The 18,902-nt window shown below is 42.6% G+C and overlaps 1 protein-coding gene across 1 annotated transcript in view; it reads left to right on the forward strand.

The window, feature by feature from the left end:
- SPAG16 (sperm associated antigen 16) overlaps positions 1-18,902 on the forward strand; it is a gene marked incomplete at its 5' end in the record, with an annotated part of 363,040 nt that overhangs the window by 226,053 nt on the left and 118,085 nt on the right. Inside the window, one exon of the mRNA XM_084209553.1 lies at positions 16,364-16,429. Coding sequence (XP_084065679.1) covers positions 16,364-16,429 — 66 coding nt within the window. The remainder of the gene's footprint in view (positions 1-16,363; positions 16,430-18,902) is intronic.

Below are 18,902 nucleotides of genomic sequence, written 5' to 3' on the forward strand. Positions count from 1 at the left end.
CATGGGTCACTCAGGCTCCTGTACCCCCATGAGCTGTGTCCTGCTGTCTGCAAGATTGGGATGATTGGGATTAGCAGGAAAAGTCAATAGGTTGAAAACTTTCTGTGTATCAATTCATGGCAGAAACCTCTGTTCTGCAAGACCAGACTGTAGTGTCTACAGAGTTTTGGATATTTCCCTTTGACAATTTTGATCTATTTTTTAGTTTCTAACAATATACTTAAATCTTAACTTAGTAATATTTTAGACCAGAAAGTTGCTCTGATTCAGTAAGCCTAAACTTAATAAAAGGTGTTTTTAAGCACTGCTGATATTATTTTACCAAATTCATGTCAGCTGAGTTATTTAAACTGACCAGTTCCTGGGCCAGGTTTATTGTTAGAAGAGGTCTATTTCCCACTTGGTCAATTCCTGTTGACAGCACTTCTGTTAATAACAGGATGCAAATTCGATGATGAGAGAAAGCATAAATGTGAGTACATTAGAGCTGGCTGCTCAGGACTGTTCCCAGCTCTGCGGTAACAGTGTGTTCTGATTCCTTCTGGCTGCACCCATGGTGGCCCTGCAGCAATTCCTGCCCTGATGAGAAGTGTCTCACAAGTGAGGAAGGTCCCATTTCATGCCTGGAATTTTCCCTTATTGCATGGATGTGCCAAACCCCACATAATGCCATGACCAAAAGCAGGCAGAGTGATCTAAGTGATGACTTCAGGGCAATATAAATTGGGTAGACCTTGCTCCATCCTCTGTCAGTGTTACTGTCCCATTTTTGAGAGGGATCTGAGATGGAAACAAGGGGAAGATGGCAGTGTAGAGTAGGTAGCTCATGTTATACTTCCCTCCCAGAAAACTGTGGATGATGTAGGTTAAGAGAGAGAAAGATGATAGAAAGATAAAATCAAGGATAAATGAAAAATAAGTAGTAAGAGAGATCGATGTGAAAGCAAAGTAAGCAGTGGTGTCAAGAGAAAAACAGGACATAAAAGAGCTTAAGGGAAGGAAACAGCTAACAAAAATTCAGGATATATTATATATTTTTGGTATCCATTTTCTGCTCAGAAGCTTCTACCAAATAAAAAGGCTCTCTAGTAGTGATTGATTTGTAATCTCTGGTGTCATTGCCCTCATTTCCCCCAAAGCCTTCTGGAGGCTGGCTGCTGAAAAGTATGAATTGCAGCAAAGAAATGATTCCTGGCAAAAAGAGGGATTGGTAATCAATTCCCTTCCTGCCAGGCAGGGCTGCTCCCTCCCATCCCCTTTGCTGCCTGGTATCCTGTCTGCAAAAAGTCACTGGCTGTGGTGCCCAGGGGGGACACAGGGATACCAGGATGGCAAATCAGTCATTGCCATGGCTGCTGAGCCCACCAGGGAGCGCTGAGGACAGACAGCATGCCTTGAGTTTGGTGATTCAGTTGTTTTTCAGGATGAACCAGAAGTGGGCTGGCTTTTCAGGAGTCGGTGCTGCCCCTGGGCTGGTGGTCCCTGGGGGGATCATGTCCAGCTGGAGGGTGTGTTGGCAGCAGGAATTGCACTCGGGCTGCCCAGGACACATCTTGGGGCAGGCTCCTATGCCCCTGCAGAGCTCCCAAGGTTTTCTCTCCTTCTCATGTGCCCAAGGCACTGGGCAGGCAGCACTTTGAGGAGAAAATGGAGTGTCTGCCTAGGAGCAGGAACAGCAGAGGCTGCTGGTCCCGAGGGAGGACGGGACTGGAGGCGGTTTCGCAGCATTTGTATCCTCAGGGAGCAGAGCGAGGTTGTGGGGGGAGAGCACAGCCCCAGACTGAAATCCCAAAGGAGAACAGCTTTGGGACAACGTGCCAGAGCACCTGCAGCAAAAGAGGGAGCACATTGCCAGGTGTGAGCTCCTCCCTCCTCTTCTGGGGCCAAGGAACCAGGCGAGGGCCTTCAGGAAGAGCTGAGGAAGAGGAGGCAAAGGCACTGGGTTGGAGGGCTGGTTTTGTACCCCGCTGTGGTGCTCCAAGGTGGGATGCAGGTGTTCAGCAGGCATCCATGGAACCTGGCCATGAGGTAGGATGGGAGGCTGGGGATGAGCCCACCCCACTGCCACCTACCTTGGCAAAGGTCCTCTCAACCCTCCTGCTGCGGATATAGAAGGAATAAATAAAAACACAAAAGAGGAATTGCTAAAACTGTCCCTTGATAACCAAATGGTTGATCATAAATTGGAATGTCTATGCAAATGAAGTAAATAATTAAAAACTCCAAGAACAGCACTGACTAGGTGGTTGATGGCTGGCAATTATAAACGCTGAATTTTTAATATGCATACATCTAAGGAGCCAGTAAAAATTAGCTCCTAGACTAATGGACTTGCCTTTCTTCCAAGGCAGAATTTTAATGAGAGCATTATTTATAGCAGAGACCAAGAAGGAGCATTTTCTTGCTCAGTCTCATTTCTTCTTTGCTGGCACTTTATTCATTAACCTCTGAACTTCTCTAGAGAAGAATAATGCCCTACACAGGGGAGGGCAAAGATCACCCTGACCCCCTGAAATTAGTCACGGGTCAGGTATTGTTAAGAGAGCTACGTCTTCTAACAAATAATATTCATAAACCCCTGTTGGTGATATGTCCTCATTTCCTGCTGGTTTCTGGGTCATTTATCTGCAGTTCAGTTCACTGGAGAGAAAATGAACAGAATGTGGTGTCTTGTAGTGGAAAGCTTCTTGTGCCATCTTGTCTTGTTCATGAGGTTTTAGAATTTTATTTGAAAATTTGCAGAACTGGAATACAAGTTAAAATGCATGGGCATTTTAAAGAGCTTTATGTGGTTTCCTTTTGAGCTTTTCTTTTGTTGAAATATTTTTGTTATGTTAAAATTTTTCTAATTTAAGAAAAAACACTTGTCTGTCCTTGAGTAATCAGTAAAGCTCTGGCTTAAATTGAAAAGTACAAAACCAATAAAACTAATGAAAGAGCTTTACTTCTCAGATCAAGAGATGTCTGTGTGTGCTGACCCTAATGATGAGGGAGACAGGAAAGGAGAATGAGCAAAAATGAAAATAGTATGTTAGGGGGTTGTAATCAAACCCAAATGAAAGCATTTTATCAAAGAAGGTGCTTCTCATTAAAAAAAAAAAAAGATTTTTTGCCTTTGCCTTCTGAAAAGACAAAGCTTAGCTTGCACTTCATTCTTTGCTAATCAAAATCATGTGTTGAAAATGTTCAACAAATCATGTGTTGCAAAGTTCTTTTAGCAGTGTTCTTGAACTTTGGTGTTCAGATGGCTGAGCCCAGGAGAAGATCTCTGCATAAGGAGTACCACTGAATTTGGAAGAAGCCTGAACATTGCTATGGAGCAGAGGTGTTGGTGTGCATGTCTTATGCAGATCAATTTTTTTTCTCAATTAATTTTTAAAACCCTTTGGGTTTTGACAGTAATATCTGCTTTGAGATGTATCTATGTATCTTAGGAAGTTGTCAGATCCCTGTCTGACTCAGGAATCTTGCTGAGATAGGAGGGGGTTGGGAATGGTGGTAACTTTCCTTTAGCAGGATGCAAAGTGAAGGGACATCTGACTGCATATAATGGGACCGTAGATGATGTCAAAATGCATTCCAGGTACTTTTGATATGAATGTGGAATGTGAAATAATAGTGGGGACAGCAGAGTAACAGAACTTTCCTCACTTGGAGCTGGTTTTGCATGTAGCTGGATGGGAAAACTGAAACAGCCCTTTCCATGGTGGGAAGTTGTGGCTGGGACAGAAAAGAAGGTCTCTTGTCCAGTGTTACTAGAGTAGCCTGAAGGTGAGCAGGAAAATGAGAACTTCCAGCATGAATTCCCCCATCAGTTCCTGTGTGTTTGAAGCACCTCAGGAAGCTCTTAGGAAAGCAGCCCCTGTGCAAAACCAGCCAAGGCAGCATTGCAGTGCTAAGGTAAGGTCTGGATGAGCTGAACTTGGGAAGTGCTCCTCTGCTTTTCCCTTCCTTGCCCTAGTCCTGGTGGAATAGCTCCAAGGTTTAGGTGTTTGTTTCCCATGTCTGAGCATGGAATTTCTCCACTAAGCCACATGTGCCCAAGCTTTCATTTGATTTCCAGTCTTTTCTTCCCTGCTCTTGGAGTTGTAGATATTTCCTGAAAGCGTTTCACTCATTACACACAGTTCCACTGGAATTCCAGCTCTGAAAATCCCGGCCATTTTCTCTAAGGAAGGATAAGTTTGAGAGTGTCAGCATCTTTCCTAACAGCTACTGAAGAACTTTAGAAGACTAAACTTTGCAGGCTCTCCCTCACATGATTCAGTTCAAACTCCTGTGCTTTCCTCAGGTTCAGGTATTCACCAGAAGCTCCCAGAGCTATTGTTAGTCCCTGTGGGAGCCCTGTGCCCCTGCACAGTTCCCGGGAACATAGGGGGAATGCAGGGAATAGGTACCTGCCTGTGTCTTGGAGCCCTCCTTCTCCAGCCTTGGCTCTTCACTGCCTGCAGTTCACACAGGCCAGGGGCTCCTCCTGCTTGAGGATTTGTCCCCCAGCCCAAATCTGTGCTCTAGCCTGACCCAACTTTGGTGTAAACTTGCTGTGTGGGCAATAACATGGCCAGATTTTATCGGACATGCCCTGTTCTCCAAGGCTATCTGCAGAGAACACCTTTCAAAAAGAAGCTGGGAGGTGACTTCCTGACAGATCTCTACCCAGATGAACCCAAATGTGGTTTCTGTAGGGAGCCCTTTTATCCACCAGCCAGTCCAGATGCTGGTGAAAGCCACTCTACTCCCATTTCAACTGCGGGCTTTTCAAGTTGTCTCTTGTGTTTCATTTCTCCTCTGATTGTTACATTTTTATTCATTCTGTCTTGAAAGACTCATGGCCCTTTGTAACTGCATGTCCTTTTTTTACCTCAAGGAGGACTTGTTTTGCTTAGAAATACCAAATATATTACAGAAAGTAAAAGTAGAAAGCTCTTGTTTTGCCCTCAGCCAGCTGAGGGCTTGGCAGCTACAGGTTCCAAAATGGTGGGAATGTGAGGAAAGAAAACTTAATGGCAAAATAAAACAAAGAAGCAACTTTCTATATTGTGAAACGTTGCAAACAGGAGCATTTCATATTTCCCTTGCTGTCAGGGTAAGCATTCAACAACAAATCGATAGTGATGAGCAGGCAGTGATTCCCTTCCTTCATCTTAATCTGCGCAGCTCATCGTAGCATCAGGAGAGCAGCAGTGCCAGGAAAAGGGAATGATTTCTGCCAGGATTGTATTGCAGCTGCCCCACCCTCTTTCCCAAAACAAATTCCTGGGGGTTTTGAGGCTTTAATTTTACTTCTTTGAGAATCAGAACACAGACATTTGTTTTCTCCCCAGCTGCTCCTCCCATCACAATGCTGAAGGCTGCGCTGTTCTCTTGGTTGCATCACGCTTTCATTTCCAGGGGCTTTGCCATAGTGCTGTGGCTTCTCAGCATGGGAAAGTTACCATTCCCAGGGCAGAGGGAATAGGAAGAGAAAAAAGTCCCAATATCAGCTTCTGGGTGACAAAAGTGTGTTAGAAACCCAACCTATTCAATCACTGCATGGAACAAGGGCAGATATTCATGAAAAGAAGCTCCCAGAGGGGTTGGGGTAGGAAATACATTAATTAAAGCACTCTGCAAAATAGTGGGTGAAAATATGCATAACATTTCCACTCCATTTTATGCTAGGCTGATCACTTTTTTGACCTTCAAACAGTGGATGGAAATGTGGTGTTGAAAGCATTCATACATACAGGGAGTACACCTCGATCGTGTGCTCTGCAGTTCTTTGTAGGGAGAGAAAAGCAGGAGAAATATGATGGTGTTACCATATTTGCAGCTGTACTTGTTTAGAGCTCAGGCAGACTAACATTAACAAATGATGATAATTAGGCTTGATTTGCATATTAAAATTGTCTTAATTAAACACTGATTCAGTAAACGTTTAAAGGCCGTAATCGATCTTTTGCAGGCGCTCTTGGTTATTTATATGATCTAATAAAGGCTGGAGGCTTTGTTAATGAGCCCTCCATTTCCTAACTTGTATGTGTCAATGAGATTATTTCACCAACAATTACAGAGCAGGCTGCTGTTAATAACTCACCAAGCCCAAGGCTGCAATTCTTTTGTCTGAGGTTCCTTTAGTGGGACCCTGCTGTTTACATGTCCTTGCTGCCTCAAACAAGGGCCCATGCCACAGCCCTTCCTTTCCTGGGGAAAAATCCCAGGGCAGAGATTTCACAAGGAGATTTTGTGACTGTAAAATCAAGCTGGTGGTGTCCTGTGAGCTGTTTGAATAATGGATCTAATATTTATACAGCACTGAGCTCAGTCATAATACATTTGGTCCCAGATCTAATCCTGGCAACTCTGACAGGCTGAACTTTGTGAGAAACTTTTTTTAATTTGAGAGGTAATGCAGTCATGCTGTAATTTTACAAGAGGCCTCTGAAAAGGCTGCCAGGAGTTTTGTTTCTCTTCAGTGTCACTGCTGTCTTTTGCCAGGATGTGAATATCTTGGGAAAATGGTGCTAAAACAGGTGAAGGGCTCTTGCTGCCAGTTGCTAAATGCTGTTATCACCCCTGACAAAACCATTCTGGGAAAATCTCATGTTGCTTTGGAATGATTATTTTCAGTGGTTTTTTTTATTATTTGACAGCTTCTTGCACATGAAGGATTATGAATTTATGTACCAATGTAGGACTTTTTAATGACATCTGCTTTGTTTTGGGGTAAGGATTTTCTAGTTAACCTCTCTACTCGTGCTTCTTTGAAGGTGACATAAATAGCTGCATGCTGTGATCCCAAAAGTTCAGCTGCCAGTTCTGATGCCAGTATTGATGGATTAAAAACTGTATTTATTCCTATGTCTTTTCAGTCATTAAGTTTATTGTGGAACATTTATAAACTTAACAAAGCGAAATCACTAGAGTATATTTTTAATTATTAAAATAATTATGCTGTGGAGTGATCAATAAACTCTTTAAAGCAGGTAGGAATTTCAAAATTGGTGTTTTGCCTAATTCCATTTGTATTAGGACTCAATACAGATTTTTATTTGCAGCAGCAGTGCTATGACAAAAAATAAAGCTTAAATATCCAGCAGACTTACTAAAAATAGAGCTACTCCCATCACTACCCAGACCTTCCTGCAATACTTTCTTTTTTCTCTAGAATATTCTGCTGTTAAAAATGTTGGCGTGGATTTGATTTGAAATACTTCTAGGCTTCAGAATTTGAAATTGCAGAAGGCTAGGAATATTTTTGGTGGGCTTTTAGAAACATTTTTCTTCATTTCACTCAGTATCTGTAGATGGTGTAAGCAGGATGCAGCGTAGAGAATCTGTGGACATTGTGTTTGTAAGAGCAAATTGCAATGTTTTCTCCTCTTCTACTGATTTTTTTTCATTTTAATTTTGATATCAAAAGACTTTTTTTAAACCACACAGTCACCTTTTTTTTAATTTTGATTTTTTTTTTTGCAGGGACTTCTTTTTCCAATTAATAACTTATTCAGTGTTTGTAGCCAAATAATCTGGATTATTCTCTGATCCTGGCCATTCAGATCACCAATGCTGTTATTACCAAAGCAGCAGTGGTTGGGAAAAGCAGATCATGGTGAGCAAATGGTGTGCCTTCCCCTTCCTTTCAGATCCTGGTTTCTTTGCCATGCCCTCTTCTGTGGGAAGTCAGTTCCCTTCCTCTTGGTTAAAGGAGAAATGCAGATCACAGAAGAACTTGCCTTTGCAAAGCTGTTCAGCAGTGCTGGTTGGTGGAGGAGAACTGCAGCCATGTTCTGTTAGGTTTGCCCTTTTTTATTGTTCTTTTTTTGGTATTTTTTCTGTGCATCTGCCATTTGAAACCTGACTGAGATGCATTCAATTCATGGTGACTGCCAGAACAAAATTCACACTGTGAATGCAGCAGGCTTACAAATTTCTTTATTCCAATAGAAGTAAACCCTCTCCTAGTGGCTGTCAGACAAGAAAGAACTTTGATCTTACTGGCTTACTCTTGATTTATGCTGACTCTTCGAAGGGAAGAAATTATTTTTCCTTTCTTTTTCTTTAAATGTTTGGGCCACCTCCCTTGTCTTAATAAACATGGTTGTGTATCTACCAGTTTTTATCTCTATACTGGCTTTTGCAGTTAAAGCCACTTAGTTTTTCCTTTCTCCTGCTACAAAAAAAAAAAGCATTGTTCTGATAGGAACTCACAGAAGGCAACAATTTGGCATTTTGGCCGAAATTTAGCTTCAGTTTTTAAGAGCACTAAAGCCCTTCAGATTCACATGCAACTTCTCATAGTCAGGTAAGGAGGAAATTATTTCCCACATGTAGTGCTCTCACTTCTTCTTATATATAATTAAATTATGTATTCATTGTTTTATTCTGCCTTCATATAATTTAATTTTCAAGGCCAACAGAAATGATTTTGTATTTTTTCTATGCTTGCACTACACTCGTAACTTTTCCAGTTCTTTTCCACCAGAAGCTTCTGCTCATTTATAATTCATCTTTTTGATCTTTTTTACATTAAAGTAATAGAGCTCGTGGTGTTTAATTTCAGGCAGGCCTAGCAGGTTCCTGTCATTCAGGCAGTGCTCTCCTGGAAATGGCTGCTCTGTTTTGCAAAGCAATGGAATACCAAGTTAATTGAAAGTACTGCAGAGTTCCTGGGTTCACCTGCAGCTCACATTACCACAGCAGGATTTCCCTGGCCATCCCTGGCCCTGCACTGCTGATCCTTCCCTCCCTGGAACCTTGAAACTCCCAGAGTCACACTGGACAGGAGGAATGCAGTTCTGCAATTTGGCTCTCCTGCTGCTGGCAGGGTGATGTCTGTTCAGCTGCCTTATGGATCCTTAGGAGGATGCAGCAGCTTCTGCTAATGAGCACAGCACCAGCCAGGGCAGTCATACACAGCTCTGCTCTCACTGAAAGGCTTCCAATATTTTGGAGGGATTTCTTTATAGTGTTTATTTTCTGGTAGAGGAATGCTGGGTCCAGCAAAGGCATTTCTCCCTGCCCTCCCTGCCTGTCCTGTCAGGGCCCTGCAGGTGGGACTGTGCTCATGTGTGATCTCTTCAACTGGAGGTGACATTTCTCTCTCTTCACAGAAGCAGGTACAAGAAAGTATCTGCTTCCCATAAAACCTTTGTTCCTCCTTATGCAGCTGGAAGTTTGATGTCTCTTACAGGAGTTGAGTGTGGAGAGATTCCCACATGGTCATGTCTGTTTAAATATTGCCTGTGGTTACAGTTTTCTGCAGACTGCAGTACAAAAATCCAAGTGTCAGTAAAAGACAAAAAGATAATTCACTTTCATCTTGAGAACAAAGCTGAACAGAGGAGCTTTTTTCAACTTTTTTAATTCATGAAACATTTATCTTTGAGTCAGGTTGTATTATGCTGGCAAGAATATAATCTGTCAGCATTTCTACTATAAACTCCTGTTTTTAAGGTTTTTTAGGAGAGCCTTAGAGGTTCACTTTGAACAGATTTAGCATACAAGGTCTTGGCCTAGAAACATACTTCTCATCCCAATTATGAAAGATTAATATGCCTGTATCATCAGTGCAAAAGGTATATTAATACTACATTCAGGTGAAAGTTCAGAGCTACACAAATGAGGTAATTTAGGGGTATTCCAGAGCAAGGTTAATTAAGTTTTTTGATTTATTTAATAGCAGGTGTTACTAACTGTGAAGTGAAAGGAAGGCTGCTCTGTGATGAAGAGCATGGTGTTGGGCTTAGCTGGCAGGCAGAGCTCTCTTTCTAGTTTTTATTACCTACCAGATTTATAAAAATGCTGCTTCTCAAGTTTTTAATGTTTCACTGTATGAAAGTTGTTATAGAAGTTCATGCATTTTAAAGATATGCAAAATTCTTTTCCATTTCTTTGGGAAGATGAAGTGAATAACATTTTTTTTAAAAATTGTTTAAAAAAGCATTTTTTAAAATGTTTGGTTTTTTTTTTAAAAAAAGCCCTCATCAGCTGATGTGCTTCATTTTTGGTGCACACACCTGCCTCTGTGAATCCTCATGTAACAGAGCACACAAATGGTGGCAAGCTAATTTTACTCCCCAAAGAATGGATTACAAAATATCAGAGTAATGCCCTGGCCTTACCCCTGCTCTAACATCCAGAAACCTTCTCTGTGGGATTCTTTTTCCCCCAGGGTCTATTCCAAATGATGAGAACAGAAGCAAACTTTGCACTGAAGGTTCTGTGCTCCTGTTCACGGAGTAAACCCTGTGGTGACAGATGGCAGAGCTGTTCTCCAGATTTGCTCAGTGCTCGTTGCTCAGGCACTGCACTGATGTGCCTGTGAGGCCTCCAGTGTAACTGGGAGATGGATGGGGCTCTGCCTGCTGGGAGGGGAGCCCTGTGGCTGGGACAGGATGGGGCAGATGGACACTGGCTCTGGCTGCCAGCAGGGCTGGCTTGGGGGGACACACACAGAGCCTGGGGTGTGCAGGGGGCTGCTGGAATGAGTTACTAACACAGAATAGCCTGAGCTGGAAGGGACTCACAAGGATCATCAATCCAATCCCTGGCCCTGCACAGGACACTGCAACAGTCCCACTCTGTGCATCCCTGGGAGGATTGTCCAGACACTCCTGCAGCTCTGGCAGCCTCAGGGCTGTGCCCATTCCCTGGGGAGCTTGGGCAGTGCTCAGCATCCTCTGGGGGAAGGGCCTTCCCTAAATATCCAGCCCTAATCTCCCCTGACACAGCTTCAGGCCATTCCATTGGATCCTGTCATTCATCCCCACAGAGCAGAGATCAGTGTCTGCCCCTCCTCTTCCCCTCAGAAGGAAGTTTCAAGCCCCAATGAGTCCCCCCTCAGTCTCCTTGAGCAGAACAGACCAAGTGCCCTCAGCTATTCCTCATTCAGCTTCCCCTCAAGGTCCTTCACCATCTTTGTTGCCCTTTGGAGTCTCTCTGATAGCTTAGTATCTTACATTGAGGAACCCAAAACTGCCCCCAGCACTGGAGGTGAGGCTGCCCCAGCCCCGAGCAGGGCAATCCCCTCCCTGGCTGGCACTGCTGGGCCTGATCCCCAAGGACAGGGATGTTCCTCCTGGCTCCAGGGCACTGCTGACTCAGATCCAACTGGCCAAGATGCCCAGGTCCCTTTCTGTGGTGCCTCTTTCAGGCATCTCAAGTCCCAGGGTGTCCATACAGCCAGGGTTGTCTCATCCCAGGTGCACTTTCCCTTGTTGAATCCCGTTGGTTGGTATGGGCTGGGGAAGAAAGCAGCTCTCTTGCAGAGCTAGAAAGGGCAGAGATTCTTTCACTCTTTCTTCCAGTTTTTGTGCTTACCCATCATATCCCATGAAAATGAGTTTTCTCTCTCCTAAAAATGACCTTTTGCTCTCATGAAGAGATCCAAATCCCTTTTGGTGTCTCCATGCACCCAGTTCATGGCAAGGAGGGACAGCAGTCACAGTTCTGCTGGATCTGCCTCATTCCCTGAGGAGCTCCCCAACGCTGGCTGAGGCAGCCTGGCCATGTTGTGAATAAGGCATGGGAATGAGAAGGATGCACAGTTTTCATTTTGCATTTTTCTATGAAAATGGAAACTCTTGTCCAGATCCAACAAGGAAGGAGGAAGGTTAGAGCTTCCAAGTGAATTGGTAGCCAGAAATCACAGTACACTGAACATTCCCTGCTTTAAGAAAAGTTCAGGTTCAGCCAAGGGAGTTTCCAAAGCATTGCAGTGTTTGATTTGCTGGGAAAATTCTACCTATGTAAGCTCAGAACTTTCATTTTCCCCCAAATGCAATTAAACCTTTCATGAAGAACAGTTGGGAGGTTTTGCTTGTTTTTAATAAAGAGAATGAGGTGAACATTTCCACAGCTGAGTGCTTCATGGTTTGAACACTTTTCTCAGTTTAGTCCTTCTGAATGAACATTATTTCTTTGAGTTAATTTCTAAATGAACCAAGAAATTACAAATAAATCTCCTATCTGAACACTGTTTGGATAAATCTCATACTCAAATGTTGTTATCTAAAAGCTCATATCAAACTCATAAAGATAATTACCTATTGTGACGAGGGTATTACACCCAGCTTGATCTAATGCATTTGTTATCTTCATTCTGGACCTGCAAAGTGAGTTTGTTCATGTCAGATGTTTATGTACAGCAGGGCATTCAAAAACCAGAAAGAAAACCAGAAGAGCAGAGTTTGAGAAGCATTAATAGCTTTCACATGACACCCTTCTGGTTTTGGCTGTGTGTTTTCTCCAGAGGTGCATGCAGTATGGCTTGTTAGGTTTGGGAATTTTAGTTTGTTGCTGTTGAAATGGTAATTAAAACAAGTATAGGAAGATTCAGCTGCTGTGTTACATAGTTAAAGGTGGAACTTAATTATTGCAATGCAAAGAAGCAAAGAAACAAATTAATTATGCTTGTCTTCAGCCTGTCTTGTCTTACCCTGGTATTTCTATATCTATGTGGATACACAATAGGGAGGATTTACAGCAGAATTTTACTATTGATTCCCAAATCTTGGGCTTTTATCCTTTGAAAGTAGGAACAAGAAAGTAATTTGAATTTCGAAACCTTGTTTAACTACTTTTGCAGCAGGATTACTGCTCACAGATCCCTAGCTCCAAAGATCAGGCTGCTTTTCCACAATACCAGATTTCATTCTAACAAAGAAATGTTTTCTCTCTCAGGAGTCTTTTAGGTAGCTCCAGTCCAAGGCTGGCAATTAATGCCTGTGTTCAGTGGAAGCTGAAGGGTTGATAGACTCCACAGCATAATGCCAGGGTGTTTCTAACCACTGATTCTAATGTTAATTTCTGGATTTCAGACTAGAAAATTATATGTGTGTGTGCATATGGGAATAATAAGTAAAAACCTCCAAAATCTCAACAATGAAGAACACTTCATATTTTGTTTTCTTTGAATGTTGCTGTTATCGATGTATTTCCTGCAGAGGAAGACTGGATGGTTATTCATGTAATTGACAATAGCTCAAGGAGGGAATGGAACTCACACTTCCTCCATTAATGTTTCAGTCAAGACTCAGTTGACAATAATAATGTATTTTCCATGATTTATACTGCTGGCGTGTCCAAAGCAATGAAACTGGCTAGACCTCAAGGATTAAAGGTGGGGGAAATGGGCCTTTTTCCAATTTCAGAGTTCTGCTCTGCTGTTTTGTTGCTGCTCCTGCTCTCAGTTTGTGACTGTTCTTTCTGTTAGGGGCGATGGTCAGTGAGACCCTCATGCTACAGCAAAGGACCATAATTTTCCTCTAACTAAGAACTGTCCTAATGTCAATCTCCTTTTTCCCTGCTCTTTTTCTTGTGACACAAGGCCCAAATGTTTGTTCTTGCTCAACTTGAACCTTAAAGAAACTCATTGAAATGGCAGATGCACCCAGGTTGCAACTGAACCCTGTTCAGTTCCACTCTGGTGGTGCTATAGTGGCTTATTTTATAATTAAAGCCTGAAAAGCAGAATGCATGTGCAAAAGGGATTTCATTAACTTACTGCTGAGCTCTTGGTGTTGAAAGCTCAGTGCTAACTTGAATTCTGGTCCACAGAATATCTATTACTATTTGGTATTACAGCCAAGTAGTAGCTTTCCAGATTTGTTTTTATTTTGCAAAACTCAGATTTCCCAGTGTTGGTAAAGAAAACCTGAGCTGTGCACTGAATAAAAATAAAGTAGCACTTTGGAAATTAAGTTCTGATAGTATTGAGAAACACTTTGCAGAACTATTGCCTTTGTCTCACTTTTATTATCATTATTATTACTTTTATTAAAATCCTTTTCAGAGGGCTGATACTGAATTGACTTAAGGAGGGAAAGCCGAAAGTTATCATCCATTTTGTGCAGCATCCGTGTGGTTTTCTTTTTTCTCACTGGTTTGTGGCAGCATGCTTTTTCTGTGTTTGTGGAAAGGTTGCTCTGTGTGTATTGGTATTTGAGAGTGTCTGAGGGTAAATACTACACCCTGCTGAGCAGCAGCAGTTATTTTACAAGGGCTACTTTTGACATGCAAAACATGCCCCAGCACTTGGTTTGTTACCATGGGCTGGGCGCAATCGATATTGCTGCTGGGCCACAAGGTACATCTCATGTCCTTGACATTTCTTCTCACTAGACTGCTTATGTGTGTTTGGTTATCTTTGTCTCCTATCCTGTTATCTTTATCAAATTAAGTTGCCTGTCAGTCTTAGGGAATTTTGTGTAATCACATTTCTATTCCAGCAGTGAATTTGTAATTATTAAAATTTTCCTTGTATCAGCATTTATTGGTTCATGTTTTATTACTTAGAAATCACAGAATCACAGAATCTGCTGGGCTGGAAGGGATCCACTGGGATCATCAGTCCAGCTCCTGGTCCTGCACAGACACCCCAAGAATCCCACCCTATGCCTTGGGCTCTGGCAACCATGGGGCTGTACCCATTCCCTGGGGAGTCTGTTCAGTGCCCCACACCCTCAGGGGGGAGAACTTTTTCCTGATATCCAGCCTATATCTAATATCTAACTTAAAAATAGGCAGGGGGTTTGGAGTGGGTTTTTTAGTACTCTTTCCCCTTGTAACTCAGTTGAAAACTATGGAGGACTCAAGAACTGTGCTCTGGTAACCTTTTTATGCTTAAGGTGGATGGTGTGCTCTTTAAATACAGAGCTTTTAATAGTTCAGAGCCTTTTTCTCCTGTTGCCCTGCAATCCTTTTATGGGAATAATACCAATTTCCTAGTATGATCACAATAGCCATGTGGCCTTGGACGGAAACTACTTCAACACAGAGAGGTCAATGAAAAATACAATGAGATACAAAATGGCACTTGCCAAAGTAGCCTGCTCCTTCCTTTGGGTTACATTTTTTTAAACAAAAGGAACTCTGTGCAGCATTAAATGCTGGGCTTTATCAGAAATTTGTATTCTAATGCCATCTGAGCAAGACTGGAAAGAGCCTCCTTGGTCTCCAAGTCCAGGCAAAAGATCACATACAGGAGAAGGTCATTTATTTCCAGGCTTTCAAGCAGCTTCTTATAGTAATGAGATTTTTTTTTAATCCCCAATACTTGGAGTGGAGTAAGTTTTTGTATCTCCCTGTTCAAGAACTGTCTTCTAATTTTCCACTGGAATTTATCTGCAGATAATGAATCCCCATATGTTCCTGCGTCAACACTGCTCTTCAGCCTCAATAGCTCCTTCCCCTCTTTGCTCTTAACCCCTGAGATATTTACAACAACAATGTAATCCCCTTCAACTGCTGCTTTGTTGGGCTGAGTTCTCCTAAGTGGTTCAGAGATATAATATGAACCACAGAGCATTACTGGGGAGTGTCCCTCCAGGATTACTTTGTGGTCAAAGCTCATTAACTGCTTTCTGAAAGGGCTTGTTGCAAACAGTGAGAATATGCTGCTAGACATGCTGATGATAAAATGTAGGTGGTTTTGTCAGTGAAAAAGAGAATTCAAATTTCTTATGTCAGAGTAGGAATGATTTTTTTTAAATCAGGAAAATAAAATGGGATTAAGCTGATGATATAAACTCCAAAAGCATGACAGACGTATAATTAACCTATGTTACCCCTGCTCCTGTGAGATTTATTCAAGACCAGGATGAGTAGTAGAATTTCAGATCTTGTGTTTGGGTTTTTTCAACTCTCCAGAAAAATGCAACAAACTGTCTTTCAATTGCAGGTTAATAAAATGCTTTCTCAGAGGGAAAATTTTTTCTTCAGCATATGATTGCACTGCTCCAAGCTGGGCTTCACTTTTAACAGGAAGTATTTTTTAACCCATGAAGCCAGTGGTTTCTATGAAAACAGAGAAGGGCATCTCTTTCCAATACCTCTGTCTAGCCATCCTGAAGATTTCAGGGTTTTTAGCAGGAGATACTGTGGTTGGATGGCTCCTGTACTGGGAAAACAGGCCAGATATCAGTGATGACATCTGACATATGTTACTGAACTATGTAGGTCACCTATGGCCTAATGTGGGAGATGACAAAAGATAATTAATTTTGATTTCATGCCTGTGATTCCTTTAGGAAGCCTTAGTTGGTGTGTGTGGAATATCAAGAGGCATGTACTGACTCAGTGCCTGAGTGTTTTGGAAGGAGCAATTCCACCTTCTACTTGCAGCCCTCCAGCCAGGGCTATGGCTTTACCTGGGGATATTTGAATCCACCTTTGCTGCTGGCTCCCATGTGAAGTGAGGAGATACATCTTTAGTAATGGTGCAAAATGTGTTCCTGTTACAGCAACCAGGAGCTGGCTTTGTATCACACGGTGTGTCTTGATTTTCACACAGCCATAAAATCAAGGCCTTTCTTTTACACCAAGGCTGTAGAATAACTTACATTGCTGTAACTTATTTAAATGCTGTCTGTTTCTTTCCTAGGGTCTCCGTGTTTACACATTCCAGGGTCACATGCATTCCTGTAATCACGCTACATTCAACAGGAAGGTAAATTCTGCATGCAAATTTCCTTTTTTTCTTCCATTTCCTTTTTTTCTTCCCTTTAACCATCATGTTCCTTGCTCTGGCCCGTAATGTCCTGCTCCTTGGTGACACAGAGACCTCTGGAGCTGGATTCAGAATCAGTGGTGTCTCAGAGTGGCCCCACCTGGCAGCCAGAGCAGAGCCCCAGTGCCTGTTTCAATAGAGCTGCCCCCTCCTTGCTGCTCCCTCTTTCCTGCTTTGATCAGTGCATGATGTTTAAGCCATTCTCCTCTCTTGGGATCATTGATTACTTTATTTAAAATTTTTTTGTTGTTGGGTTTTTTTCCCTGTCTGGTTAATTTATAGATGCTGTCTGAAAGGAAGCTTTTTGACTGGGATTGGTGACAGACTGCTGTCTGAATGACTGATAACTTTGGAAGGGGAGGAATTTCTCCTGAATGGCTCTAAAAGGCCATATGAAATACTCTGAAATGACCCAAACATTTGTGATATATGATTCCTGCAGCTCTCCTGGCCACACTGCTCTTTAAAACTGGTGTGGAAGCGCTGAGGCACGTGCTGGTATCTGCTGCCATAAGTAGCCTTTTCTCTCAGAGACCATCTTTAATGAAAAATAACTTTGTGGTGTTCCTGCTTCCTGTGCTCCCACTGACACCTTCATTACAGGCAGAGCAAGGTACTAAGTTTTCCTGCTGGAGATCCTGAATATTCTCCTCTTACTCAGTATCAGCTGCTGCTTTGCCTACTGCTCTGCCAGCCCTGTGTGTTTGTAGGGCAAACCCCAGGGGCTGGCACAGCAGAAGGTATGGGATAAGCTGATGTCAGGGAGGGAAATAGGAATTCCCAAGGCATCTTAATTCTTTCTTGGCTGTGTGCATCTATCTGTATTTGCCAGGCACAACCTGCCTCTCAGTGCCCTGAGACGCTGTGGTGGGGAACAGAGAGTGTTTAACAGGATGTCTCAGTTTGAAAAGACAGGTGTCTGCTAAGGAAGGCAGGAGCCTCCCCTGAAATAGAGAATGTAAACCCCCTCCCTCCAAATTGTTATCATTTTGAAATTAAGGAGCTCTCAGACAAAGATATGGGAATAGGAATAACAGTTCTTTTCCAGAAAAATAAAAATAAAAATGCAGTAACACAAAACAAACCACTGCCAGAGTCAGAACAGGAGCTGACCCCCTTTGTGTCAGGGTGGTGGCACAGTCCCATCCCATGGTGACTCAGCCCTCCTGCAGTGCCAGCTGTGGTTCTGCTGGAGCAGGATCCTGCACAAGGGGGGAGTTTTCCTCTGAAGGGCCAGGACTGGGGGAGATGGGCCTGGTCTTCCTGAGGGAATGCAGTGGGCAAAGGCTCTGCCTGTGGTGTTCCAAAGGTCAGATTGTATCCAGGTAGGAATGCTTGGCTCCTCCCCTGGGCAGAGCATCTCCCCATGGGATGATGGAATTTGATCAGCCATGCAGGGACACTCACTGGCCATGGACAGCAGAGATCTCCTGGAGGGAGGATGGGTTGTGAAAGAGATAAAGAAAACTGCCCAGAGAACAGAAGAGAACTGCCCCACCTCTGACAGATGGGAAATAGAGCACACACATCTTACAACCCAGGACACAGGAGCAAGCATGATGAGGGAAATCCTGTAGAGATACCGCAGCACTGTCCTTAATGTGGGTATTAATTCACAAAGGGCCTCATGAGACCTACAGTGATTAACAGGAAGCTGAAAGACCACGTGTTGATAACCTTTCAGAAAAGCATTTAGTTATGGTAAGGAATATTACAGTTGGCATTAACTCTAGACTGAAATTAATGGTTGACATTCTCAGTGATTGAATTAGTAAAAATGGAAACATTTGGTGCAGCACTGGTCAAAGTGAGTGAGGAATACAGCTTCAGAAGCTGTGATTGCAATTGTAAAAGTTAATTCTGCTACTGAAAAATTAAGTAGTGGCCCTGAGTTGTACAAGTAACAGTTGTCTCACAGCTGGCTAGCAAAGCAAGTGCTGTATTTCAGCCAAATATAGCATTTGAAAACTATTTTCTTACCCTCTAGTGCTTGCTCATCAAAAAATTAAAATACTCCACCCTAAGCAAGCTGATTAAGGTGTTTTGAGTGCCAATATTTTTGTTTAAAAGTGCATATTTTATGAGAAAAAATTGTTTTTGTAGAAACAGCATTATTTTCAACAATTCTTTCATGGAAAAGATTTTGGACATTGATCATGGACTGTTTTGACAAAGTGCAACATTACTATCAGAGTGTCCAACCTAATGCTTGTACCTGGCCCAGGCAGTCTAAAATGATAAAACTGAAGGCTGATTGCTGAAAAAACCCTACTTAGATGGTTTGGTGGGGGTTTTGGGGTGTTTTTGTTTTTTCTTGTTATATTTTCTTATATCCTCATGTCTTGGGTCTGCACATCCCATGCTTTGCCAGAAGGGTTGCCTACATGGTCGTACTCTGTGGGTGCAGAGCTGT

Source organism: Fringilla coelebs (assembly GCF_963513975.1).
Source record: "Fringilla coelebs genome assembly, chromosome: 7".
NCBI lineage: Eukaryota > Metazoa > Chordata > Aves > Passeriformes > Fringillidae > Fringilla > Fringilla coelebs.